The 27,776-nt window shown below is 41.0% G+C and overlaps 1 protein-coding gene across 17 annotated transcripts in view; it reads left to right on the top strand.

Moving 5' to 3' along the window:
* The first annotated feature begins 290 nt into the window (after positions 1 to 290).
* LOC140600829 (uncharacterized) overlaps positions 291 to 27,776 on the top strand; it is a 126,015-nt gene continuing 98,529 nt past the window's right edge. The window contains exons 1-4 of one of the 17 annotated variants that reach the window (XM_072768959.1): positions 752 to 991; positions 6,266 to 7,301; positions 7,410 to 7,515; positions 18,866 to 19,034. In XM_072768959.1, the coding sequence (XP_072625060.1) occupies positions 19,015 to 19,034 (20 nt within the window). In that variant the 5' untranslated portion in view covers positions 752 to 991; positions 6,266 to 7,301; positions 7,410 to 7,515; positions 18,866 to 19,014. Of the gene's footprint in view, positions 511 to 603; positions 992 to 6,265; positions 7,516 to 9,234; positions 14,008 to 18,865; positions 19,035 to 27,776 lie in introns of those variants that run through there. The other 16 variants (XR_012003970.1, XM_072768963.1, XM_072768962.1 and 13 more) reach the window with 16 other exon arrangements.

The raw sequence follows: 27,776 nt of genomic DNA on the forward strand, positions 1-27,776 counted from the left end.
GCTGCGGGAGGCGGCGGCTGCTCGCACCGGGGCGGCCTCCGGAGCTTCTGAACTGAAGTCGCGCCCCACCCGCCCGGCCGGGCTCTGGGCGCCCGGAGCCCCCGACATGGCAGAGGCGGCCTGTGCGTGGCCGCCGGGGGCTCTTCGCAGTGCGGGCCGCGCGCTCCAAGCCCCCTTAGTCTCCCTCGGGGCTGGAAGGGTTAAGGCTCGGCGCGGAGCCCGGGAGCCCCACTGCGCATGCGGGAGGCCGGCTGCAGGAGCGCCCCCGGCGCATGCGCCCTCGGAGCCCCCCGGCGGCCCAGCGCGGTGGCCGCGGCTGGGAATCCAGTCAGAGCCCGTCCGGCTCAGGGCACCGTCGGGCCTTAGGGGCCTCGCTGCGGACGCCTCAGGCCGAGGACCGAGGGGCGTCGTCACCCTGTCCGCCTGGTCCGGGACACGGCGTCGATGGCGGCGGCGGCAGGGGCAGCGGCAGCGGCAGCGGGCGGAGTCCGCCCTGTGTCCCGGAGGCCGGTGGGTGAGGCGCGGTCCCAGGCCTGGGGTGGGGGCGGCCGCGGTGCCTGATGGTGTCCTGCGGCCCCCCGGGGTCCGGACAAGGGCGTGAGGTGGCGGCCCGACTCCGTGCGTGGGGAGCCCCCGACAGGGCCGAGACAGCCTGTGCCTGGCCGCCGTGGTCAACGAGGCCCCGCCGGCCGCGCCCTCCCAAGGCCCCCGAGCCCCCCTCGCGGGCTGGCAGGGTTAAGGCTCCGTCCGCGCGGAGCCCGGGAGCCCCCACTGCGCATGCGGGAGGCCGGCCACAGGAGGAGCGGCCCCGGCGCATGCGCACTCGGAGCCCTCGAGAGCGCCGCCGCGCCACCAGGGGAAAGCCCGTCAGAGCCCGGCTGGCTCCGGGGACAGTTGGTCACTGGCCGAGGCGGTAGGGTCGTTGTCACCCGTGGTGGCGGGTGGTGGCCCGGTAGCAGTGGGCGGAGTCCGCATGTGTCCCCGGAGGCCGGTGAGTGAGGCGCGGGCGTGGGCGCAGGCTTGGGGGTGGTGGTGGGCGGCCAAGGTGCTGGGTGGCCCCTGCATCCCCCGGGGTCAGGACGAGGGCGGCCTTGGCGGGTGGCGGGCGGAGCCTGCTCTGTGTCGGGGGAGGTCGGTGAGTGACGCGGGCGCAGGCCTGGGGTTGGGGTTGGGGTTGGGGTGTGGGTGTGGGTGGCCGTGGTGCCAGTTGGCCTCTGCACCACCCCCCGGGGTCGGTGGAGCGCGGGAACGGTGGCGGCAGGCAGAGCCCGCTCTGTGTCTTGGAGGCTGGTGAGTGACGCGGGGTCTCAGGCCTGGGGTGGTGTTTGGGGTGTGGGTGGGGGCGGCCTTGGTGCCCTGTGGCCCCCTGCGCTTTCACCAGGTGGCTCCCGATCAAGGCCGGATCCCAGGATCCCAAGATCATGACCTGAGCGGAAGCCAGGTGCTTTACCAGCTGAGCCACCCAAGTATCCTTCAATTTCTTTAATAGTTGTAGGACTATTCTGATGTTTAAATCTTGTGTCAGTTTTAGGAAATTTTGGTTTCCTAGGAATTACATCTTTTATCTAAACTTGAAATGTGTCACTCCATTCTAATTGATAAATATTGATCACAATGTTCTCTCATGATTGTTTGATCATTTAGTATTTTAGATTTCTTCTTTAAAGAGTTTATTTATTTATTTATTCATGAAGGACACTTAGGCAGTGGGAGAAGCATGGCCCCTGCAGGGATCCCAATGGCGGGACTCAATCCCAGGACCCCAGGCTGAGGATCTGAGCCAAAGGCCGACCCTCAACCACTGAGCCACCCTGGTGTCCCTAATTTCATTTTAGGTTTCTAAGGGACATCTTCATTGTTATGTATTAGCTTTTTTCCCCCTCTCTTTTTTCTAAGTCGATTCTTACCAGTGATTTCTCAATTTAGTTAACTCACTATTTTTTTTTTCTGTTTTCTCTTCATTTATTATTATGTTTTCTTTATTTCCTTCCATATATTTAAGGTGGATTTAATTTATCGTATTTCTAACTTCTGGAGATAATTCGTTTAGCTTAATTTGTCTGCGTTTCTGCTTCTCTTATATAAGCATCGGATGGTATACATTTCCCTTAAAGCAAGGATGTTGTGTCCCATTCTGTTTTGTACATCCTATATGTTTAGATATCTCATACAGTTTTTATTCCATTTAACGTATTTCCCAAAAGCTCTGGTCTATTGTGTTTTACAGGTGTATTGCCTGGTTTCCAAACATTTGGGGAGTTTCCAAATTTTTAAATACTGATTCTAGGCTTGTTGGCCTGCAGAGAAACCTTGGTTTTAGTCTTTTGAAATGTTTTGAAACATGATAAATGGCTCAGAATTGGTTCCATTTTTTATTTATATTTTTTGAGAGGTTTTATTTTATTTTATTGGTGTTCAATTTGCCAACATATAGAATAACACCCAGTGCTCATCCCGTCAAGTGCCGACCTCAGTGCCCGTCACTCCCACCCCCTTCCCACCTCCCCTTCCACCACCCTAGTTCATTTCCCCGAGTTAAGAGTCTTTCATTTTCTGTCTCCCTTTCTGATATTTCCCACTTGTTTTTCTCCCTTCCCCTCTATTCCCTTTCACTATTTTTTATATTCCCCAAATGAATGAGACCATACAATGGTTGTCCTTCTCTGATTGACTTATTTTACTCAGCATAATACCCTCCAGCTCCATGCACATCGAAGCAAGTGGTGGGTATTTGTCATTTCTAATGGCTGAGTAATATTCCATTGTATACATAAACCACATCTTCTTTATCCATTCATCTTTCGGTGAACACTGAGGCTCCTTCCACAGTTTGGCTATTGTGGACATTGCTGCTAGAAACATCGGGGTGCAGGTGTCCCAGTATTTCATTGCATCTGTATCTTTGGGGTAAATCCCCAGCCGTGCAATTGCTTGGTCGTAGGGCAGATCTATTTGTAACTCTTTGAGGAACCTCCACACAGTTTTCCAGAGTGGTTTTAATATTTATTCATTGGAGACAGACACAGGCAGAGAAGAACCAGGCTCCATGTAGGGAGGCTGATGTGGGACTTGATACCAGGTCTCCAGGATCATCCCTTGGGCCGAACGCAGGCACTAAACCGCCGAGCCACCCAGGGATACCCTGTTCTGTTTTTCAAAATATTTTCTATGCATGTGACAGGAATGCCTGTGGTGTGATCCTTGGTTGCTCTCTTCTCTATATTTTATTCAGGTAAAACTTATTAAATCATAGTGCGGAAACTACACTTAAAATTATTGTACTTGTTCTTTCGGTTACTTAGATGTTAATGTCTCACACTATGATGATGAATTTGTCTGATATTCACTGTGAGTCTGGTAGTATTTACTTTAAAATTTTTGAAGCTCTTTTTTTAGGTACAAACAAATTAGAATGCTATCTCTCTGAAGAGGGACACTATATCATACTTAAAGGGTCTACCCAACAAGAGGACCTAAAAATTATGAATAGTTATGCCACTAATGTGGGAGCTGCCAAGTATATCAATCAATTCATAACCAAAGTAAAGACCTACTTAGATAATAATACACTAATAGTTGGAGAATTCCACACAGCAATTTCTGCTAATAAACGATCTTCTAAACACTACATCTCCAAAGAGACAAGAGCTTGAAATGGTCCACTGGTCCAGATGGATTTCACAGGCAGAGGGAGAAGCAGGCTTCATGCAGGGGGCCTGACCTGGGACTCAATCCCTGGTCTCCCAGATCCCACACTGGGCTGGAGGTGGCGGTAAACCACTGAGCCACTGGGGCTGCTAACACCTTTATTTTTGAAGCATGTGTTTGCCTAGTACAAACTTCCATGTTAGAAATAACTCAACAATTTGAATAGACCATTTCACATTTCATTTTAAAGGTCTGTTACCAATCTTCCTGTTAACTTTACTAAAGATAATGTATTTTACTATCTCTGGCTGGTCTCAAAATTTTTTACTTTGATTTTGATCTATTTTACTGTGATGTGCTTAGATATCTTTTGTTTTATCCTGCTTAGTGTGTGTAGGCCTCCTAACATCTTGAATTGTTGACTTTCACAAATTTTAGAAAATTCTTAGCCTGTATATCTTCCAAGAAACCATTTGTTCCATTATCTTTGCTTTTTCTTTTGAAAGTTCATGTGCAAGTATGTTAGGTTTTCTCAGAGTAGCTTGTTTTCTGGTTCTTCTGTTCTGTTGTGTATTTTCTGTTACTTTCTCTTTCATAGTTTATTCTGGATTTTTTTCAGAATTCTAAGTCTCATTCTTTTTTCAGTTGTATCCAGTTTGTTATGAAACCCATCCACTGGATTCTCATTTTATTACTGTAAGTTTGGATTGTATGATTTACGTTTAAATCTTTTTTTTTTAAAGATTTAATTTATTTATATTTATTCATGATAATCACAGAGAGAGAGAGAGAGAGAGAGAGGCAGCAACACAGGCAGAGGGAGAAGCAGGCTCCATGCACCAGGAGCCCAACGTGGGATTCGATCCGGGGTCTCCAGGATCACGCCCTGGGCCAAAGGCAGGCGCCAAACCGCTGCGCCACCCAGGGATCCCATGTTTAATTCTTTTTAATAAATTCTTTTTAATAATTTCTAGTCCTCTGATTCACGTTATTGTCTTTTATGTCCTTAAGTATATTTTAGATTTTATATTTTAGATACTTATTTTATATTTAGATGTGTTTTGGATTCTGATGACTTCTTTTTTTTTTTTAATTTTTATTTATTTATGATAGTCACAGAGAGAGAGAGAGAGAGAGGCAGAGACATAGGCAGAGGGAGAAGCAGGCTCCATGCACCGGGAGCCTGATGTGGGATTCAATCCTGGGTCTCCAGGATCGCGCCCTGGGCCAAAGGCAGGCGCCAAACCGCTGCGCCACCCAGGGATCCCTGGATTCTGATGACTTCATTGCTGTATATCGCTCATGAGTCTGTTTCTCTTGGATTTGGGCAACATTATCTTGGAACGTCCTGTGTCATTCATGAATGGAGGGGTAGACTTTTACGTGAAAAGTCCCTGAAATAGTTTGAGGCCATGGGAAGTACAATCTTCCATACGGGACTTCTGTTTGCTTCTAACATGAATGAGGAATACTAGCAGTCTCAGATGTCTTCATTCCAGTTCTGAGATTGAAGCTGATTGGAACTGGCCCTCCTTCCTTCTGAGGAGCAGCCTAATTTTGGTTTTCCTTTTCTCTGAGGGTGTGTAGCCCTTTGTGATCTCATCCAAAAGCATGGGTGTTTGTCCCGGCTGTTCCTTACCGCTACTCATTTTTGGGCATGGAACTCTGTTTTTATACCCTCACTCCCATAGGAATAGCTTTGCTGAATTTCTTCTTCAAGTCTTATCCACAGCATCATCTTGAAGCAACAGGTCTCCCCTCCCCGCCCCTGGAAGAGCCTCCACAATACTGATATCGTTTCTTGTCTTGGATTTTGGCCCAGTGTTTTTTTGTTCACTTATTAGCTCTCCAATGCCTTTAAGAGATGCTACTGGATATGCTATCCAGCTCTAATTGCTCTCAGCTAGAATTTGCCTTGCTTAGTCTGCTAGTACTGGAGATAGAAGTCTTACCATGGATTTTTAAGTATTAGATAGGTTTATGTTTCTTTGCTTTTGGTTCCATTTCAGTTGTTTACCAATGGTTCCTATTTATGTCTGGTTTATAAATCATTCTAACAATTGAATGAAATTACCAAGAATTATACTTGGAATCACAATGGCTTAGTGGTTTCTCAATCTCAGTATGTTAAGTTTCTGTTTCATTTTTAAATTATTGACAGAGAGACAGAGAGAGAAAGAGAAAGGTCCCAACCAAGGGGAGTGGCAGAGGGAGAGGGAGAAGCAGATTCCTCCCTGAGCAGGGAATTCAATGCAAGGCTAGGTCCTAGGAACCTGGGATGATGAACTGAACCACTGTTGGGCACTTAACCAACCGAGGTACCCAGGCGCCCCAATTTTTTTGCTTTAAATTACTGTCTGGTTCAGTTTTAACTCCTCTTTATCATCTCTTTAACTCCTGAAGATTTTTGTTTACTTGATAATCCAACTGTGAATAACCCAGTACTCTATCATTAAAGTTGTTACCAAGTGTCCTTTATTTAATGAGGGTATTTAATCGGTATGCCATTAACTTTTAGCTGCTGTGAAATTTTATGTAAACGTCTAAAGATTACACTAATATGTACATGTTCATGGAACTGAGTAAATTTATCTGATGTGAATTTTCTTCTCTCTAGGACAATTTCTTCATGGGTAGGAAAGCCCAAAGAGACAAAACACAAGCTACCAACTGGTGGTGATTCTGTACATAGGATAAGCACCATTGCTTCAGCCATTGCAGATGCATCAGTGAGTACTGATCCTTCCCGACTTGCTGCCATGTTCAAGGCCCTTTCAAATGAAACCAGAGAGAAGACTTTTCAGGAGGATAATGAACAGAAGGACTATTCCACTGAGTCTCATTTCTTCCCTAGTGGTATAGAAAAAAGTAGTGGCTCCAGCATGTTTGATATGGAGAAATACCTTACCAGAACAGAAGTTAGTAGATATGAATGCGGACCGGAAAACTTTTCAAGAGCCAGTAGTACGTCTGATATTTGGGATTTATTTTTGCCGAAAGAACAGACTACACAAGACATCCATACAGTGGACTTGGGTGCTTTCTAATAAAATCCAAAGGGAACCGGAAGAAAATGTAGTATTTACTTTTTTTTTTTTTTTTTTTTTTATGATAGTCACAGAGAGAGAGAGAGAGAGAGAGAGGCAGAGACACAGGCAGAGGGAGAAGCAGGCTCCATGCACCGGGAGCCCGACGTGGGATTCGATCCCGGGTCTCCAGGATCGCGCCCTGGGCCAAAGGCAGGCGCTAAACCGCTGCGCCACCCAGGGATCCCCTAGTATTTACTTTTTATGGTGAAAATGGAAAGAGTGAGAATCAGGAATCATTTACAACAAACTTACCACATTCACTTCTTACAAATAGAAAAGAGAGTGAACATATGGTAGTTGATGTGAAGTCATATCCTATTGACAGCAAATTACCAGATATTGGTAACAGTGTAACAGCCCCATCAGTATCCACTCCAAAATCTGATAGTGATTCATTAGTAAGGAATCCTGGCCTAGCATGTGTTTGGCTGTCAGGAAAGTGTGAAGAAATACCAAATAATGAAGAAAATCATAGGGAAAATAAATGTGCTAGTGAATCAAGCAACAGTGAAAAACATGTGACTTTTGTTGGAAAACAGTGCATAGTTGCACCGAAGAATGTTGGTAAGTGTTGAAGTAATTGTTCACGTTCACAGAATTATAAGCAATTGTGTTCTTCTCATTGAAAAATAACACCTTTCTGATAGTTTTGCAAAAATTCCTCTCCTGAAGATGGTGGACATGGCTCAGACGATGACCAAGATCGCTTCAGACCTTCCTCTTCTCCATGAGTCATTCTTCTCCTAGCGAAATTTCTGGAACAAGTTTATGAGGATAGGTACTTACCTTTTTTTTTTCTTTAATAAAAATATGTGTTCAGTATAAGAGAATTGGGAAGAGCGAACAGAAGAAAAATATCACTTATAGGTTCATTTCTCAAAGGTAACTGTTGCAAATATTTTTTGAATTTGTTTCAAGCCATTTTTCTCTGCAAATTTTTATAGTTTCTTGTTTTCACTTATTATAATGATTTTTTGTATTTAAGAGAAAAGTAATAATGTTACAGCCTACATTGTAAATCAGGGATTTTTGATGACCCTGGTGGGTAGGGGTTGATGCTATAATTTACTACGTTTTGCCATTTTATTTTATTTATTGTGTGTTTTGCCATTTGAGATGAACAGCTTTGCCTATAATTTTTTTTTAATATTTTGTCTGACTTCCTAAGGCTAGATACCTAGAGGTGAAATTATTAGCACATTATTTTCTAAATAGGTCTTAAAGACTCATGTTCTCACCTCAGTGTATAAGGAGAATATCCATCTCGCTGTTTTCTTATCAGCATTTGAAATAGCTTAAAGGAGGGAGGGGCAAGATTGCGGAAGAGTAGGGTCCCCAAATCACCTGTCCCCACCAAATTACCTAGATAGCCTTCAAATCATCCTGAAAATCTACAAATTCGGCCTGAGATATAAAGAGAGAACAGCTGGAATGTGAGAAGAGTTCGCGCTTCTATCAAGGTAGGAAGACAGAGGAAAAAGAAATAAACAAAAGGCATCCAAGGGGGAGGGGCACCGCGAGGAGCCGGGCTAAGGCCGGGGCGAGTGTCCCCAGGACAGGAAAGCTCCATCCCAGAGAAGCAGGAGCTTCACCAATCTTCCCCGGTGGAAAGGCGCCCGCAGGGAGTTAGAGCAGGACCCCAGGAGGGCGAAGATGCCCTCGGGCTCCCTGGGACACTAACAGACACCTGCCCGCCCAGGAGAGTGTGCTGAGCTCCCTAAAGGGCTGCAGCGCGCGGCTGGACCTGGAGCAGCTGGGAGGGGCTCGGTGGGTGGCTCTGCGGAGGCGGCTGCCTGGCAGGAGTGCCAATCCAACAGCACAGGCCCCAGAGCACAGGGCGCTGAGACACAGCTCAGGATCCGGCCTACCCCGCCCCCGACAGGCAGAGGCCGGGAGGTCCCAGGACAGCAGGGCACTCCTGCCCCCGGAGCATCCAGGTCCTGTGGACCGAGAGCTCCATGGTTCCTGCGGGGGCTGAAGCCAGGGCTCCAGAGCTGGCCCTGCCACTGTGGTTGTTCTTCCTGGGGCCTCATGGGGTAAACAACCCCCAATGAGCCCTGCACCAGGCAGGGGGCAGAGCAGCTCCCCCAAATTCTAACACCTGAAAATCAGCACAACAGGCCCCTCCCCCTGACCAGCTAGAAGAATCAGTTCCAAGGGAAGTCAAGGGATTTAAAGTATACAGAATCAAAGATACATCCCTGTGTTTTGTTTTTTTGTTTATTTGGTTTCTTTTGTCTTTTTTTTTTTTTTGCTTTTTGATTTCTCTTTGCTTCCCCCACCCTTTTTTCCTTTCTTTCTTTTTCTTTCTCTTTTTCTTCTCTTTTTTTCTATTTTCTTCCTTTTTTCTTTTTCTCTTTTCTTTCCTTCTTTCTCTCCTCTCTTTTTCTCCTTTTCCCAATACAACTTGTTTTTGACCACTCTGCACTGAGCTAAATGACTAGAAGGAAAACCTCACCTCAAAAGAAAGAATCAGAAACAGTGCTCTCTCCCACAGAGTTACAAAACCTGGATTACAATTCAATGTCAGAAAGCCAATTGAAAAGCACTATTTTACAGCTACTGGTGGCTCTAGAAAAAAGCATAAAGGACTCAAGAGACTTCATGATTGCAGAATTTACATCTAATCAGGAAGAAATTGAATGAGATGCAATCCAAACTAGAAGTCCTAACGATGAGGGTGAAAGAAGTGGAAGAACGAGTGAGTGACATAGAAGACAAGTTGATGGCAAAGAGGGAAACTGAGGAAAAAGAGACAAACAATTAAAAGACCATGAGGATAGATTAAGGGAAATAAACGACAGCCTAAGGAAGAAAAACCTACATTTAATTGGGGTTCCTGAGGGCGCCGAAAAGGACAGAGGGCTAGAATATGTATTTGAACAAATCATAGCTGAAAACTTTCCTAATCTAGGAAGGGAAACAGGCATTCAGATCCAGGAAATAGAGAGACCCCCCCCCCCCAAAATCAATAAAAACCGTTCAACACCTCGACATCTAATAGTTAAGCTTGCAAATTCCAAAGATAAAGAGAGGATCCTTAAAGCAGCAAGACACAAGAAATCCCTGACTTTTATGGGGAGGAGTATTAGGGTAACAGCAGACCTCTCCACAGAGACCTGGCAGGCTAGAAATGGCTGGCAGGATATATTCAGGGTCCTAAATGAGAAGAACATGCAACCAAGAATACTTATTCAGCAAGGCTCTCATTCAAAACGGAAGGAGAGATAAAGAGCTTCCAAGACTGGAAGCAGGAACTGAAAGAATATGGGACCTCCAAACCAGCTCTGCAAGAAATTTTAAGGGGGACTCTTAAAATTCCCCTTTAAGAAGAAGATCAGTGGAACAATCCACAAAAACAGGAACTGAATAGATATAATGACACTAAACTCATATCTCTCAATAGTAACTCTGAATGTGAATGGGCTTAATGACCCCATCAAAAGGTGCAGGGTTTCAGACTGGATAAAAAAAAAAGGGACCCATCTATTTGCTGTCTACAAGAGACTCATTTTAGACAGAAGGACACCTACAGTATGAAAATAAAAGGTTGGAGAACCATTTACCATTCAAATGGTCCTCAAAAGAAAGCAGGGGTAGCCATCCCTATATCAGATAAACTAAAATTTACCCTGAAGACTGTAGTGAGAGATGAAGAGGGACACTATATCATAATAAAGGATCTATCCAACAAGAGGACATAACAATCCTCAATATGTATTCCCCGTGTGTGGGAGCTCCCAAATACTTAAATCAGTTAATAACCAAAGTGAAGAAGGACTTAGATAATAATACACTTATACTTGGTGACTTCAATCTAGCTCTTTATATACTAGATAGGTCTTCTAAGCACAACATTACCAAGGAAACGAGAGCTTTAAATGATACACTGGACCAGATGGATTTCACAGATATCTACAGAACTTTACATCCAAACTAAACTGAATACATATTCTTCTCAAGTGCACATGGAACTTTCTCCAGAATAGACCACATACTGGGTCACAAATCGGGTCTGAACCGATACCAAAAGATTGGGATCGTCCCCTGCATATTCTCAGACCATAATGCCTTGAAATTAGAACTAAATCACAACAAGAAGTTTGGAAGGACCTCAAACACGTGGAAGTTAAGGACCATTCTACTAAAAGATGAAAGGGTCAACCAGGAAATTAAGGAAGAATTAAAAAGATTTGTGGAAACTAATGAGAATGAAGATACAACCATTCAAAATCTTTGGGATGCAGCAAAAGCAGTCCTAAGGGGGAAATACATTGCAATACAAGCATTCATTCAAAAACTGGAAAGAACTCAAATACAAAAGCTAACCTTACACATAAAGGAGCTAGAGAAAAAACAGCAAATAGATCCTACACCCAGCAGAAGAAGAGAGTTAATTAAGATTCGAGCAGAACGCAACCAGAAGAGATCGAGACCAGAAGAAATGTGGAACAGATCAACAAAACCAGGAGTTGGTCCTTTGAAAGAATTAATAAGATAGATAAACTATTAGCCAGCCTTATTAAAAAGGAGAGAGAAGACTCAAATTAATAAAATCGTGAATGAGAAAGGAGAGATCACTACCAACACCAAGGAAATAAAAACGGTTTTAAAAACATATTATGAACAGCTATATGCCAATAAATTAGGCAATCTAGAAGAAATGGACGCATTCCTGGAAAGCCACAAACTACCAAAACTGGAACAGGAAGAAATAGAAAACCTGAACAGGCCAATAACCAGGGAGGAAATCGAAGCAGTCATCAAAAACCTGCCAAGACACAAAAGTCCAAGGCCAGGTGGCTTTCCTGGGGAATTCTATCAAACGTTTAAAGAAGAAACCATACCTATTCTCCTAAAGCTGTTTGGAAAGATAGAAAGAGATGGAGTACTTCCAAATTCGTTCTATTAGGCAAGAATCACCTTAATTCCAAAACCAAAGACCTCACCAAAAAGAGAATTATAGACCAATAACCCTGATGAACATGGATGCAAAAATTCTCAACAAGATACTAGCCAATAGGATCCATCAGTACATTAAGAAAATTATTCACCATGACCAAGCAGGATTTATCCCCGGGACACAAGGCTGGTTCAACACCCGTAAAACAATCAATGTGATTCATCATATCAGCAAAAGAAAAACCAAGAACCATATGATCCTTGCCTTCAATGCAGAGAAAGCATTTGACAAGATACAGCATCCATTCCTGATCAAAACTCTTCAGAGTGTAGGGATAGAGGGAACATTCCTCGACATCTTAAAAGCCATCTACAAAAAGCCCACAGCAAATATCATTCTCAATGGGGAAGCACTGGGAGCCTTTCCCCTAAGATCAGGAACAAGACAGGGATGTCCACTCTCACCCCTGCTATTCAACATAGTACTGGAAGTCCTAGCCTCAGCAATCAGACAACAAAAAGACATTAAAGGCATTCAGATTGGCAAAGAAGAAGTCAAACTCTCCCTCTTCACAGATGACATGATACTCTACATAGAAAACCCAAAAGCCGCCACCCCAAGATTGCTCGTACTCATATGGCAATTTGGTAGCATGGCAGGAAAAAAAAATCAATGCCCAGAAGTCAGTGGCATTTCTATACACTAACAATGAGACTGAAGAAAGAGAAATTAAGGAGTCAATCCCATTTGCCATTGCACCCAAAAGCATAAGATACCTAGGAATAAACCTCACCAAAGAGGTACAGGATCTATACCCTAAACACTATAGAACACTTCTGAAAGAAATTGAGGAAGACACAAAGAGATGGAAAAATATTCAATGCTCATGGATTGGCAGAACTAATATTGTGAAAATGTCAATGTTACCCAGGGCAATTTAAACGTTTAATGCAATCCCTATCCAAATACCATGGACTTTCTTCAGAGAGTTGGAACAAATTATTTTAAGATTTGTGTGGAATCAGAAAAGACCCCGAATAGCCAGGGGAATTTTAAAAAAGAAAACCATATCTGGGGGCATCACAATGCCAGATTACAGGTTGTACTACAAAGCTGTGGTCATCAAGACAGTGTGGTACTGGCACAAAAACAGACACATAGATCAATGGAACAGAATAGAGAACCCAGAAGTGGACCCTCAACTTTTTGGTCAACTAATATTCGATAAAGGAGGAAAGACTATCCACTGGAAGAAAGACAGTCTCTTCAATAAATGGTGCTGGGAAAATTGGACATCCACATGCAGAAGAATGAAACTAGACCACTCTCTTTCACAATACACAAAGATAAACTCAAAATGGATGAAAGATCTAAATGTGAGACAAGAGTCCATCAAAATCCTAGAGGAGAACACAGGCAACACCCTTTTTGAACTTGGCCACAGTAACTTCTTGCAAGATACATCCACGAAGGCAAAAGAAACAAAAGCAAAAATGAACTGTTGGGACTTCATCAAGGTAAGAAGGTTTTGCACAACAAAGGATACAGTCAACAAACTAAAAGACAACCTACAGAATGGGAGAAGATATTTGCAAATGACGTATCAGATAAAGGGCCAGTTTCCAAGATCTATAAAGAACGTATTACACTCAACACCAAAGAATCAAACTATCCAATCATGAAATGGGCAAAAGACATGAAGAGAAATCTCACAGAGGAAGACATAGACATGGCCAACATGCACATAAGAAAATGCTCTGCATCACTTGCCATTAGGGAAATACAAATGAAAACCACAATGAGATATCACCTCACACCAGTGAGAATGGGGAAAATCAACAAGGCAGGAAACCGCAAATGTTGGGGAGGTTGCAGAGAAAAGGGAACCCTCTTACACTGTTGGTGGGAATGTGAACTGGTGCAGCCACTCTGGAAAACTGTGTGGAGGTTCCTCAAAGAGTTAAAAATAGACCTGTCCTACGACCCCGCACTTGCACTGTTTGGGATTTTTCCCAAAGATTCAGATACAATGGAACCCCGGGACACCTCCCCCCGATGTTTCTAGCAGCAATGTCCACAATAGCCAAACTGTGGAAGGAGCCTCGGTGTCCATCGACAGATGAATGGATAAAGAAGATGTGGTTTATGTATACAGTGCAATATTACTCAGCCATTAGAAATGACAAATACCCACCATTTGCTTCAACATGGATGGTACTGGAGGGTATTACGCTGAGTGAAATAATAAGTCAATTGAAGGACAAGCATTGTATGTTCTCATTTATTTGGGGAATATAAATAATAGTGAAAGGGAATGGAAGGGAAGGGAGAAGAAATGGGTAGGAAATATCAGAAAGGGAGACAGAACATGAAAGACTCCTAACTCTGGGAAACTAGGGGTGGTGGAAGGGGAGGAGGGAAGGGGGTGGGGGTGAATGGGTGACGGGCACTGAGGGGGGCACTTGACGGGATGAGCACTGGGTGTTTCTGTATGTTGGTAAACTGAACACCAATAAAAAATAAATTTATTATTAAAAAATAAATTAATTAATAAATAAAGATACTCTTCCATGCCCACTGCCACCCCGATTAAAAAACCAACAGGTAAATAAAGAGAAATTTTAGTTGAGATGTCAAACTTCAAAGAAATTCACAGCTGCCAAGGCGCCAGCCACACAGATACCATACTCATTTTACCATAATGAAAAAGTACAAGGAGGGCTTCAATTAAAAAACACAAAATCAAAGTCGATGTTAGCAGCAATAAAAAGCGTGATTTGTGCTACAGAAAATCAGTGATGCAGAGGATGATGAATCCTTGAATAGCTACCCCGCAGTAGAGTGAATGTATAAAAAATGAAAATTAGGGAAAAGAAAACAGTCCTAAGTGACTAGAGAAGGGAGTGTTAACTAATGAGAAACCATTCATTCCTCAAAAGGAAGAGATAATAGATGGAACCCAGCCAATTACCAAAAGTAACAGAAAACAAAAAACTTCCTCAGCTGAAGAAATTAACTGTGTATAGAGTTTATCATAATCCTGGAAAACCAACTAAGAAACTGACACAGGCATTTCAAGGTGATAAGGGAAAAAAGGAGAGAAAGCTGCAGTAGGAACCTAAATTAACAGAGCTGGAAATGAGGCTTAGATGACAACGCATGTTATGCGACAGGAGAACAGATACACAACATGGCCACAGTCACTCGACGGTGCACTCCAACAGCTCCTCCAACACGAGGAGCTACTGGTACAGGTAACCACTGGATGAATCTCAAAAACATGTGAAGTGGAGGAAGCTAGACACAGAAAAATGTATGAATCCATTCAAATGTAGTAAGAGCCAAAACTAAATTAGGATGATACAAATCAGAAAATGAGTGGTCGAGAAGGGATGGGGAAGCAGGAGAACTTTCATGAAAATGGCAAAGGACTGCAAATGGCGGGGGGTGGGGGGGACGTATGCGTTCTATAGATCTTAGGTGGTTAAGCTGCCCAGGTTGGGACACCTGGTTATGGCAGCCATGGGAAACTAATAAACGGGAGTCAAAGAATATCACTTAAAATCTGGCAAAGCAAATGTCAGAAGCAGAAGCATATTGGACAGTACAAAGATAAATGCTCAGATAACTTTACAGACAAATATGAGAGGGGAGACCAAGAAAAATCAGTAGATGACATCAGTCATGACAAGTCAAGGACAGGTAACGTTCAAATTTCGTTGGGCTAGATGAATTTTAATGTGTTACACACTTAAATTGCGGAAATGAGGCTGTGCATATGAAAAAGTGTTAAGATGAGGTATCTAAGTGTCACTGAACCATGGAAGAATTTTAGCCCTCTACTAATAATTCTAGCTTATCCATACCATTTCAGACAAATATGCAAAACTCCAATGACAACTAGGGAACAATTTAGTAGGTAACCTTGAAGTCAGACTGAATTTCAACTTGTTTCTAATTACTGAACATTTTTGATAATGTCACTGTTTAGGTAAGTTTTTCTATTCATTAAAATCTTCCAAAGGGAAACATACAAAAGATCTTTTATAAAGCCATAAGAGTGGCACCAAGGGAACTCAGGTGGTGTCTGACTCTTGATTTTGGTTCAGGTCATGATCTCAGGGTTGCGAGACTGAGCCCCACATAAAGCTTTACGCAGGCACAGAGACTGCTTAGGATTCTCTCTCCCTCCCTGCCTGCTTTAAAAGAAAAAAGAACATGAAAGACAAATTGGGAAATTTAATAATAAATTTCTATATGGCAAAAAATACAAGCAAAGTAAAACAAAAAAAAATTTCTGAAGACTAGGAAATATAACTCCTTCTTTACAAATAGCTATTCATTCTCCCTAATACATCACTCAAATTGGAGGCCAAAGAAGACTAAAAGTCCATGAAAAAAAAGGAGCAACAAACGTGGATAGTCATAGCAAATACACAGGAAGTGATGCTCAAAATCACAGCCCAAAAATTTGAATTAAAGTTATACCGAGATACTATTTCTTTTGCCTATCAAAATGTCAACCATGCAAAAGTTTTATAAATCTTCTGTTGACGAGGGTATGGGAAAACAGGCCATCTCTAAAACTGTTGCTAGGAAAGCTAAACAAGTACCTTTATGAAGTGGTTCTACTAATTTAATATGAACAGGAATACAAATACTCTTTGATCCAAAAATCTCATTTCTGAGAACTTACCCTATAGACCTATTTCACATGACCAAAGTGATGATAATACAAATGAAGCTGTAATAAGTAACCTTATATGGCCAAACATCCACAGTAAGGATATATATTCATATTTGGTTAGGCAGGCATAAGGAAACTCTAGGATACCTGAGAAACTAATAACAGCAATTCCCTGGTGGGAAGGGATTCGGGAACAAGGAGACAAGGGACACGTAACGAAGGAAAATACAACAGGTGCACGAGTGCATCTACACGCAAATACACATGTAGACATTTCATAAAGCAATGAATTTACACTGTTCAAAAGATACACACACATATACCTATATATGTAGACAATTTTCGAATAATGCAAATTACAGCCTTTTAAAATATGACGCTTTAAAAAGCCCTTATAACTTGATGGTTAAATTAGTTTACAGGTTCAGTTAAAATCTGTGAACTATCAGTATTCTTCTAGTATTTACCAATATCAAGGCTTAAAACCTCAAATAAATACTACATATGATAGAGAGAGGCAGAGACACAGGCAGAGGGAGAAGCAGGCTCCATGCTGGGAGCTGGATGCGGGATTCGATCCTGGGACTCCAGGACCGTGCCCTGGGCCAAAGGCAGGCGCCATACTGCTGAGCCACCCAAGGATCCCTGCATTTTTCTTTTAATCAAAGAACTAGACTAGGCACCTGGGTGTCTCCATTGGTCAAGCATCTGCCTTTAGCTCATGTCGTGATCCTGGGTTTCAGAGATTGAGCCCTGCATTGGGCTCCCTGCTCATTGAGGAGCCTGCTTCTCCCTCTCCCTCTGCCCCTCAGCCCCACTCATGTTCTCTCTTTAAAAAAAAAAAAAAGAAGAAGAACTAGGCTAATACCGTATATCACACCAATAACCCAGAACGTGTTTCGTGCTGTGTCATGGTGTGTGTGTGTGTGTGTGTCTGTGTCTGTGTCTGTGTCTGTGTGTCTGTCTGTGTGACACTGTGTGTCTGGGTGTTTGCGCATACGCATGTATGCACATATGGGAACCCATGCAGACACATGTCATGTGTATGCTAAAATAGGACTGAAGCAATTTTGTTAATGTTCTGTGTCCATTGGTTAGAAATTTACTAACTAGATTTTGTCAATATCACTGTCTTGATTTTGGGGCTTTTTAAAAATCCAAAATTCAGAATGAGATTCTCTTTGTGTTTGTTGCCCAGCTTGGTATTCAGAACTTTGTGCAATAAGAGGGGCTTTGGTAAAATTCTGTCCAGTAGGGCTGAATTGAAACTAAATGGCAGCGTGTACATGCAGCAGGTGCAGCAGCTGATAGCAGCAACAGTAGTGCTTCCTGTCCCTTGGGACTGTGCCATTCTCTTCAGGTGGTCCTGCCTCTTAGCTCTTATTGCGTTGGGCTAGGCAGACTCTGTGCTGGGGATTGGGTCACAGAAGGTGGTGTGTATTTGAGATCCATGTGGCATCTTAATGTATTTGTTGCTTTCTAATCTTTTTTGTAATGTCCTAAACATCTTTCAGAGTCAAAGGGTAGTACTTGACAGCATGATTTAAAATAGCTGAATAGTGTTTTATTTCATGTTTGTGCCATAATTTCTATAGCCTAATTTCTCTTACATGTTCATATCTCCCCTTTTGGCAAATCTTTATGGTCATCGTTGAATTTTTTCCCTTAGGATTAATTCCTAGACATAAAATGTCATAGTCGATGTGGCTTTGGTATGCATTGCTTAATTGCTCAGTCAAAAGTTGTCCCACTTCATATTCCACTCAGCAATGTAGGACTGATTGCATTTCTTAGCACTTTACTACATGATTCTTTCTTTTATCTGTGCTCCTTGAGGCCAGGAACTCTTGAATGCTCTACTCAAAGCTTTATATCAGGTATTCAAAAAGTCTTTATCAAGGGCAGCCCAGGTGGCTCAAGGGTTTAGCGCCGCCTTCAGCCCAGGATGTGATACTGGAGACCCGGGATCAAGTCCCACATCGGGCTCCCTGCATGGAGCCTGTTTCTCCCTCTGCCTGTGTCTCTGCCTTTCTCTGTCTCTCATGAATAAATAAATAATAAAATCTTAAAAAAAAAAAGTCTTTACCAAATGAATAGCTAACATTGTTAGGCAACTATGTATGAGGTTTATTAATGAAAATGCCACAGACTTCGGATGCCTGGGTGACTGAGCAGTTTAGCGTCTGACTTTAGTTGGGGATGTGATCCTGGAGTGCCGGAATCAAGTCCCACATTGGGCTTCATATATGGAGCCTGTTTCTCCCTCTGCCTGTGTCTCTCATGAATAAATAAATAAATAAATAAAAACTTTTTAAAAGGCCACGGCCTTTTTCTTTTATAATAGTCATTCAATAGGAATATGATTTAGAATTTTAGATAACTAAGACTGAAAATCCATGGTTTAGTTATCATATATGGCAGGTAGAGCAGAGCCTAAGATGAACAAGCCCATTGGGCAGACAGAAAAGGCTTTTTGTTAGTGGAGATAATGTTATATAAGGGAATGGAAGACTAATCATGAGATGTTCTCCCTTTCAGGTGAGCTTTAGAGTCTTTTGGTTCAGCAGCTCCTCAGAAGTGCCCCTGTGGGAGTGAGTCATCTCCATTGGTGTGTCCACAAGTCAGTGTGGGTAGGCTTACTTACGTGTCTGAACAAGAGAGCACCTGTCCCGCTACAGCCTCAGATCATGGCCTTGAGGATCGCAAGGTGGGCAGCATTTCTGTTATTTCTTTAGGAAGGCTTATGAGTTTAAAGTGATACTAATGTAGCAGTTAGACTCAAGTTTAGGCCTGTGTAAATTCTGTTGCTTGTTTTACCTTAAAGGTGTGTGCGTATGTGTGTGTGTGTATGTGTGTGTGTGTGTGTTTTGATCAAATAACTACTCATGCTGGTTAGGCAGTAGAAGTACAGCTCTTTAGTATCTGCTCTCTAAAATCTTTCAGTCTGGTGGAGGGTACTTGGCAGGCACAGTGGAATGAAGTACACTGTGATCCACCTATGCTTAGATTTGGAGGGAGGTAATTACAAATGTGACCGGACTTGGTGATGGTTGAACAGAGCTCTATGGAGGGATAAGTAATGAAGTAATGTATTGAAGCCATATTTTGTAAGACTACTTAGCAGGGAGTCAGAAGATAAACAAATGGGGGAAGGTATGGATTGTAAAGTAAACAGTGCGTTTGAAGGAGCCCCGGAGCTTTGGAATGTCTGCAGTGGATTGTATATGGTGAAAGGAGGAAAGACCAAACAGGAAGAGTCTCATATATAAAGTTTGGAAGTTCAACGGCTTAAGCAGGACACTGATGTGATGTTGATGTTTAATTTTTAATTTTTATTTTTTTTAAAGTTTTATTTATTTGACAGTGAGAGTGCAAACTTGTGTGTGAGTGAATGCAGGAGCCAAGGTGGGGGAAGGGAAGTGGCAGAGGGAGAGGAAGAAGCAGGCTCCCCCCTCAGCAGTTCCACCCCAGGACCCTGGGATCATGACCAGAGCTAAAGACATGTAATTAACCAGCTGAGCCACCCAGGCACCCCTGTGTTGATGGTCTCATTCATTTGGGGAATATAAAGTGTTCTGAAAGGGAATAAAGGAAATAAAGGGGAAAGGAGAGAAAATGAGTGGGAAATACCAGTAAGGGAGACAGGACATGAGAGACACCTAACTCTAGGAAATGAACAAGGGGTGGTGGAAAGGGAGGTGGGCAGGGAATGGGATGACTGGGTGTTGGGCACTGAGGGGGTCACTTGATGGGATGAGAACTGGGTGTTATGCTATATGTTAGCAAATTGAACTCCAATAAAAATGTACATAAAAAATTAAAAAGCTCATGCCGTGAGCACTGTGAGGGAGGCATGGAGCAGGGGCAAGGTTACAATCAGGAGACTTTGACACAAGGCTGCTATATTCAGGCAAATGTGGTGTGAGCATGGATTAAAGTAGTGGCAGTGGGGTTGGGAGAGAAGCATGTAGATATGAGAGTTCTATGTGGAAGAAGCTAGAGATTTCCTTATTTTTATTTTTTAAAGAATTTCTTTATTTGAGAGAATAAGTGAGGGAGAGAGAGAACATGAGCAGGGGGATGGAAGAGGAAGACACAGGCTCCCCACTGACCAGGGGGCCTGATGCAGGGCTCAATCCCTGGACCTCGGGATCAGGACCTGAGCTGGGAACAGACACTTGACCAACAGAGCCACCCAGGCACACCAAAGCTAGACTTTTATTATCTATGTGTGTGTTTTGTGAATATGACAGTATTCAAGTTTTTGTTATCGTGGGCTGAATATGAATATGGTGTGCAATATAGCTCTACTCCACCAAACCCTTAGTAAATATATCCAGGAAAGTTACTATAAGTATGGTTTCATGTTGGACAAATCATTGAAAGCCATCTTTTTGATGACGCTGTTGAGTGTTGGGTCTCTGTGTTCTTAGCTAGTGGTTTGTTTTTTTTTTATTAAATATGGTCTTTTTAAAAATTTTATTTATTCATTCATGACAGACCTGGAGAGAGAAAGAGCAGAGGCACAGTGAGGTATACACTCCTACCATATTTTATATATGGCAGATGAAGCTGACTGTCAGAAGTTAAGTACTTGCTTAAAGTCACACAGCTAGCTAATGGTGCATCCAAGCTAAGAACCCGTGCAGTCTGACTCTAGGCCACGTGCTGATAGGAAGGATACTGCACTGCTTGATTATCTACAGGACTCTATGAACCTATGTCATGCCACATTTTCCTTATTTCTCCTATAGAGAAATAAAAATATATTTTGTTTAACTTTGTTATATCATTCTCCAATGTTGTATTTTAATAGATATTTTGCTTCCTCTCTGCACCCAATTCAGGCTTTTTATTTCTTCATTTGATCTTTAAATGGATGACAAGGAATTCATTATGTTAAAAATTATGAGAATTGAATCATTTTATTGATATTGGGACATGTATTTTCTTCGTTAAAATCTTCTGGTTATGGAAGTAGCTAGACTTGGATAAATTTGAGCAAAAGTTTTTATTTCACAATGTCTATGTGGAAACTCAGAGCTGAAAATGTAATTTATAGTATTGGCTTGAGGTTCAAAATGGCATGTGACACATAGTTTAAACTCCCCATGCTTCCACGAACCTCATTGAAAAGGCAGAAAAATATATGTGCGGAGAAAGCTGGCTGCAAGGATCCTGGTAAGCAGGAAAGGATACACCCAGAAAATGAGACAGTTCGATACATTTCTAAAATGTGTTCAACAAGTGGGGTGAAGGAGAAATCAGAGGAGAAAATTTAAAAAAAAAATTGAAGCTGAAATTGGCTTCAGAGCAAAGAGACATCGTTCACTATGGAACTCACAATAGATTTCTTCCCCCCAGAGAAGAGTCTGCTAAAGCATTGGTCCCCAGGCAGCCCTCTGCTCCTCTGCTGAGTTCAGGGTTTGTGACCTTGGTAAACCTAGGAGAACAGTTGTTGAGGCCAAGAGAGAATTTCCTTGTTCTGGTTTAAGGGAAAGAGACTAAAAGAAGAGCAAAACAAAGCTGTCCGAAACCTCAGTACTTCACATCTGATGACCAGAGTTACTTTCCTGTTTGAAGGGGATTCTCAGATTAGTTCATGATACTTAGGATGAGAAAGAAATGAGTCAGGAAGAGGAAAATATTACAGCAAATGGATAGACAAAGGTATATCAAGCAAAAGGAACTCAAGGATTAGAAAATATCAGGTAATAGAGACCGTTGCATTCAACAGAAAAATACAGTTGTCAAAGAAAGGTACAGTATGTTAGATGATAGTGCTGTTGCCTTTTAGATGACAAAATAGAAGAGACTCAAAAACAACTATAAAAGAATACAACCTATGAGAATACAAGGGCAATTTTACAAATCTACAATGATACAAAATTTCTGTCCAAAGTAATAAACAACAACAACAACAAAATCTAATTGGGATATATATAAAGGATGTTATCACAAAGGTTAGGAAATTCATTTTATTAGATGCATTGTACAGGGTTGTACCTTATTAAGAATAACTTTTTAGAGGATATTTGCAGACATCACACATACATTAGGTCATGGAGAGAATCCCATTGTATTTCCAAAATTGATGCTCATTGGCCACATTTATTGCTACTGTGAAATACAAATAAAAGTTCAGAGTAAATCGGGCACCTGCATGGCTCAGCGATTGAGAGTCTGCCTTCAGCTTAGGGTGCGATCCTGGGATCCAGTGCCACGTCTGGCTCCCTGCATGGAGCCTGCGTCTCCCTCTGCCTGTGTCTCTGCCTCTCTCTTTGTGTCTCATGAATAAATAAGTAAAATATTTTTAAAAATTCAGAGCAACAAGATCCATTCTTTGCCTCCCTATCCCAAGTCTGTATCTCAGAAAGGAGCACTGAACTCCAGGCTTGATTTGTTCAAATGGGCAAGAAGATCGATGGATTACTGGCAAGTCTAAGGGAAGGAGGGAGAGAATTCACTGTGCGAAGTGCTGTTTCGGAAGAAAAGTGAATAGCAATCCTGACATCGGCAACAAATCCAGTAGAATGAAGAATGCATAGTATAATTGTGGAATCACGTTTGGTACAAGACACACTTCCATGTTATTTGTTGGTTCTATTTATCTTACTTTGAAGTTTTTTAAAATTGAAATCACAAAGGATTGGCTGAATTACTGATTTCAGATTATAAAGAAAGGTTCCTAAGGAAAATAAAGACACTTATGTATTGCAGAATAGCTCCAGATGACTTTGTTTCCTGAAATAACATTGCTTTAATGAAAAATACTTGAATATATTCAGATTACAGATTGTATTCTTTTATCTGTGGTCTTTTTTTGTCATAAGACAAAGTTTCTGTGTCTATTAAATTACTGATAACTATATCCCATACTTATTTATAATTATAGATTTCTAGAATAGCTTCATCTTTGCTAAAATGAGCTATAAAAAGTACATATTTGCAAAGAAAGGGTTATGTATGTGACAGTTAAAGTCATAATATTTATAGCAATGAATCTAAGTGCCAAAAATTGATATGTGATAATAGGGTGAGTATGCTGATGAAAGGGCTTAGAAATTAACATGAATACCTCTTAGGTTCTTTATAGTATTGAGCTAGACCTAAAAAAATCAAAGACTCAGTCAACTGCTTTACAATCATGATGTTTCTTCATAAGGACAGTTTTCTCATTAAATTTCTTACTCAGATTTTGTGGAACTATATTTGATATTTCCATTAGGAAGGCTAGTATTGGGTTTAGCATCAACTCACCTGAGTCCACAAGATCTGGATCTGGGCAAACTCATGAATTTCATAGGCATTGATTAGAATACTCATTTTAAAAAGCATATTTACTGTTTTAAAAAAGCACAAAATCATATTTAAAGTAGAAATATGATAAATGTAAGCTGTTACCTTTTTAAGTTTGTAAGGCAATTTAAATTGTAGAATACAAAAGATGATTTAGTAACCTGAATATCATTTTTTGGCCTAGGGAACAAGACTTAAATTTAGACTTGATTCTTCTTTCTTCTTTCTTCTTCATCTCATTTGCTCTTTATAAAAAGCTATGTTTAAAATCTTCTAACTTTATCAATGGAGAATCCCAGAACTTCGACATTCAGAAACTTGTGCAAAGGTACATAGTGAATAAATGTTGGAACAAGTCATCATGCTATACCGCTGACCTGTTTATTCTTGAACTTGATGTTCATAATGGTACTATTTATAATATACTTTCTTTTGCAATTGTATCTTTATTACACTTTTAAATCCTCTGGTCAGATTTGATGCAGTGCTTTTCCCAAGAACTGACTATTTCTTGGTGGGTCCTCCATAAATATTCATCAGTTGATTTCTAGTCCACATTGGTCCCTGGAGGGAGTGGGGTAGCTTTGTCATGTGGCAGCTAACCTTTAACCATTGAAGATGGAGAAGTGCCATCAGGAGTAAGGTAGCCAAGTGCTTGAAACTCCCAGGCATTTTCATTTTCCTCTTCCCTATGTCTGCTTTTTGTCTGTTCAGGCAGAAATCTTAAAATTTTGGTTTGACCTTTTGATGGAGATCGCCTATACTTGACCTTGTTTCTGACTTGGCTTTTTCTCCTGATCTGCCTCTTTTAGAACAGTCAGCCCTTCCTTTCTGATTACTTCTTTCATTTCAAGCATTTATTTTGACTCTATCCTGTCCTTTTACTCTGATTAACTCAGGCAGAGTGGCTCAATAGAAAGGGTGTGGGCTTATTTCTTGCCAATTTCAGGAGCGATTAACATTTTTGATCTTTAATTTTTTAAATTAGACTTTTTATTTTGAGATAATTGTTGATTCATATGCTCTTATAAAGACATACTGGAGATCCCCTGTACCCTTGACCGTGTTTCCCCTAAGGGACATGCAAATACAAAACCACAGTTCAGTATCCCAACAAACTGACACTGGAACAGTCAAAATACAGAACATTTCCATCACTACGTGGCTTGCCCACTTTGCCCATTTAGAGCCATCCCTGCTTCCCTCCCACATTCTCCTTTTCTGTAACACCTGATCCACTAACCTGTTCTCTAATTCTCTAATTTTGTCACTTCAAGACTATCATGTAAAAAGAAGCATACAACATGTAACATCTTATGATTTTTTTTCCCACTCAGCACAATTCTCTGGAAATTCATCCTGATTGTTTTGTGTTTCACTAGTGTAGTTTTCTGTTTGTTTTTGCATTGTGAGTACAATCTTATGGTATCAATCTAGCACACTATGTTTAACCGTTCACCTTTTGGATGATATCTGAGTTTCTATTTTTTAGCTATTATGAATAAAGCTTCTAATAAATATTCATTTATAAGTTTATGTATAAATAGAAATTTTTAATCTCTCTGGATGACCAAGAATGCAATTGTTGGGACATATGTTTTTTCTTTTTTTTTTTTTTAACAAAGTGCCAACCTGTTTTCCATAATGTACCATTTACATCTTTGCATCTTTGCTAGTATTGATGTTGATGAAATTTTTAATTTTAGACATTCCCATAGGTGTCTCATTGTGGTTTTAATTTGCATTTGCCTACTGGTTCACTGTACTGAATGTATTTACCATCTGTAAATCTGTATATCCTGGGGCACCTGGGTGGCTCAGTAGTTGAGTCTTAGCCTTTGGCTCAGGTCTTGATCCCAGTATCACGGGATGGAATCCCACATTGGATACCCCAAAGGTAACCTGATTCTCCCTTTGCCTCTCTCCGTGTGTCTGTGTCTCTCATGAATAAATAAATGAAATTAAAAAAATAAATCTGCATATTCTTTTCAGTGAAACGGATAATTTCCTTTCCCTGTGTTCTAATTGTATTTTCTTAATTCTTGGATTTTGAAATTTCTTTATCTATTCCAGACATTAGTTTGAAGGTACTCTTTACAGGGCCTAAATTTTTTAATTTTGATGAGATCCAATTTATCAACTTTACCCTTTACAAATGGTGTTTTTGGTGTTGAGTATAAGACCTTTCCCTAGCCTTAGATCCCAAAACATGTCTTCCATTTTTTTCTAACAGTTTTTTAGTTTCACATTTTACCTTTAAATCTCTTATCAATATAAATAATAGTGAAAGGGAATATAAGGGAAGGGAGAAGAAATGTGTGGGAAATATCAGAAAGGGAGACATAACGTAAAGACTGCTAACTCTGGGAAACGAACTAGGGGTGGTAGAAGGGGAGAAGGGCGGGGGGTGGGAGTGAATGGGTGACGGGCACTGGGGGTTATTCTGTATGTTAGTAAATTGAACACCAATAAAAAATAAATTAAAAAAAAATAAAATAAATCTCTTATCAATTTTGAATTAATTTTTTATAAAGTATGAGATTTAGCTCAAGCTTCATTTTCTCGTGTGTGACAATGGATGTTGAATTGCTGTAGCAGCATTTATTGAAGGGGCCATCCGTTGAAGTACTCCGTTGAAGTACTCCGTTGAAGTACTTTAATAGTTCTATTGAAATTGGGCATATGTGTGTGCATCTGCTTCTGAATATTCTATTTCACTGATCAATGCTTTTCTTTGACGGTACCAAATAGTCTTAGTTTCTATAGCTATAGAATAGTCAGGTAGACAGAATAAGATACTTTATTCTTCCTTCAAAGTTATTTTGAATATTCCAGGGTTTTTTGCCTTTTCATATAAATTTTAATGTAATCTTATCATATCTATAAAACATCTTGTTAGGATTTTAAAATAAATTGTTTTAAACATATAGTTCAATTTGGAAGATAATTGAGATCTTTATTATTTCTCGTCTTCCAATTCAGAAACAAGGTATGTCTCCCCATTTATGTGTATCCTTGATTTATTTCCATCACATTTTGTAGTTTTTTTAGCATACAGATCCTGTATGTGTTTTGTTAGATTTACTTCTCAGTATTTTTAATTGATCGTAAATGTGTTTTTTTTTTAATTTGGGTGTTGTGTTCATTGCTTGTCTACATAAATCAAATAGATATTTTTATATTGATATTCTACTGTGATATAGACAGTTTGTACCACCCCCATAGAGATCCAATCCCCAAAGATGTGGTATTTGGAGGGGTCCCTTTGGAGGTTGATTAGCAGTAGTGTCCTTATAACAGAGACCCCAAAAATGCTCTGTTACCCCTTCTGCTATGCAAGGACACAACGAAGAGATGGTTATCCATGAACCGGGAAGTGGATCTACACCAGACGATAAAGATGCTGGTGCTTTAATCTTGGACTTCTTAGTTTCTAGAACCATGTGAAATACATTTCTGTTTGTTTATAAGCAGCTCAGTCTATAACAATTCTGTTAGGAGCCTGAATAGACTACGACATATTGTAACCTTGCTGAACTCACTCACTGGTTCTAGGAGGTTTTTAAGTTTTTTTGTTGTGATTTTGTATATAGAAAATCATGTCTATGAAAAGCACAGTTATTTATAAAGCTTTTTTCTGATATGAATGCATTTTATTTTCTTGCATAATTGTACAGTTATCTTTCTTGAGCCTCTAGCACTCCGTTGAATACCATTTATTGGTGTGGATTTTTTTTTTGAGAGAGAATGCATATGAATAGTGATGGGAGGGGCAGAGAGAGAGAGAGAGAGAGAGAGAGAGAATCTCAGGCAGACTCCCAGTTGAGAGGTGCTAGATTCAGGACTGGATCTCACAACCCTGAGATCATGACCTGAGCTGAAATCAAGAGTTAGGCGCTCAACCTACTGAGCCACCCAGGAGCTCTTGGTGTGGACATTTTTGCTTTATTCTCCTTTCTTAGCAGCATTTAGTTGTTTGAACATTAAACATAGCATTACATATAGTTTTTGTAGAAGTTCTTTATAAAGGTGACAAATCTCCCCTCTATTCTTATTTTTCTGAGTGTTTTTATTATGAATGGGTATTTATCAAATATTTTTTCGGTATCAATCGATATGATAAATTAATTTTTTTGGCAAGCTAATATAG

This window comes from Canis lupus, chromosome 12 (genome assembly GCF_048164855.1).
Source record: "Canis lupus baileyi chromosome 12, mCanLup2.hap1, whole genome shotgun sequence".
Taxonomy (NCBI): domain Eukaryota; kingdom Metazoa; phylum Chordata; class Mammalia; order Carnivora; family Canidae; genus Canis; species Canis lupus.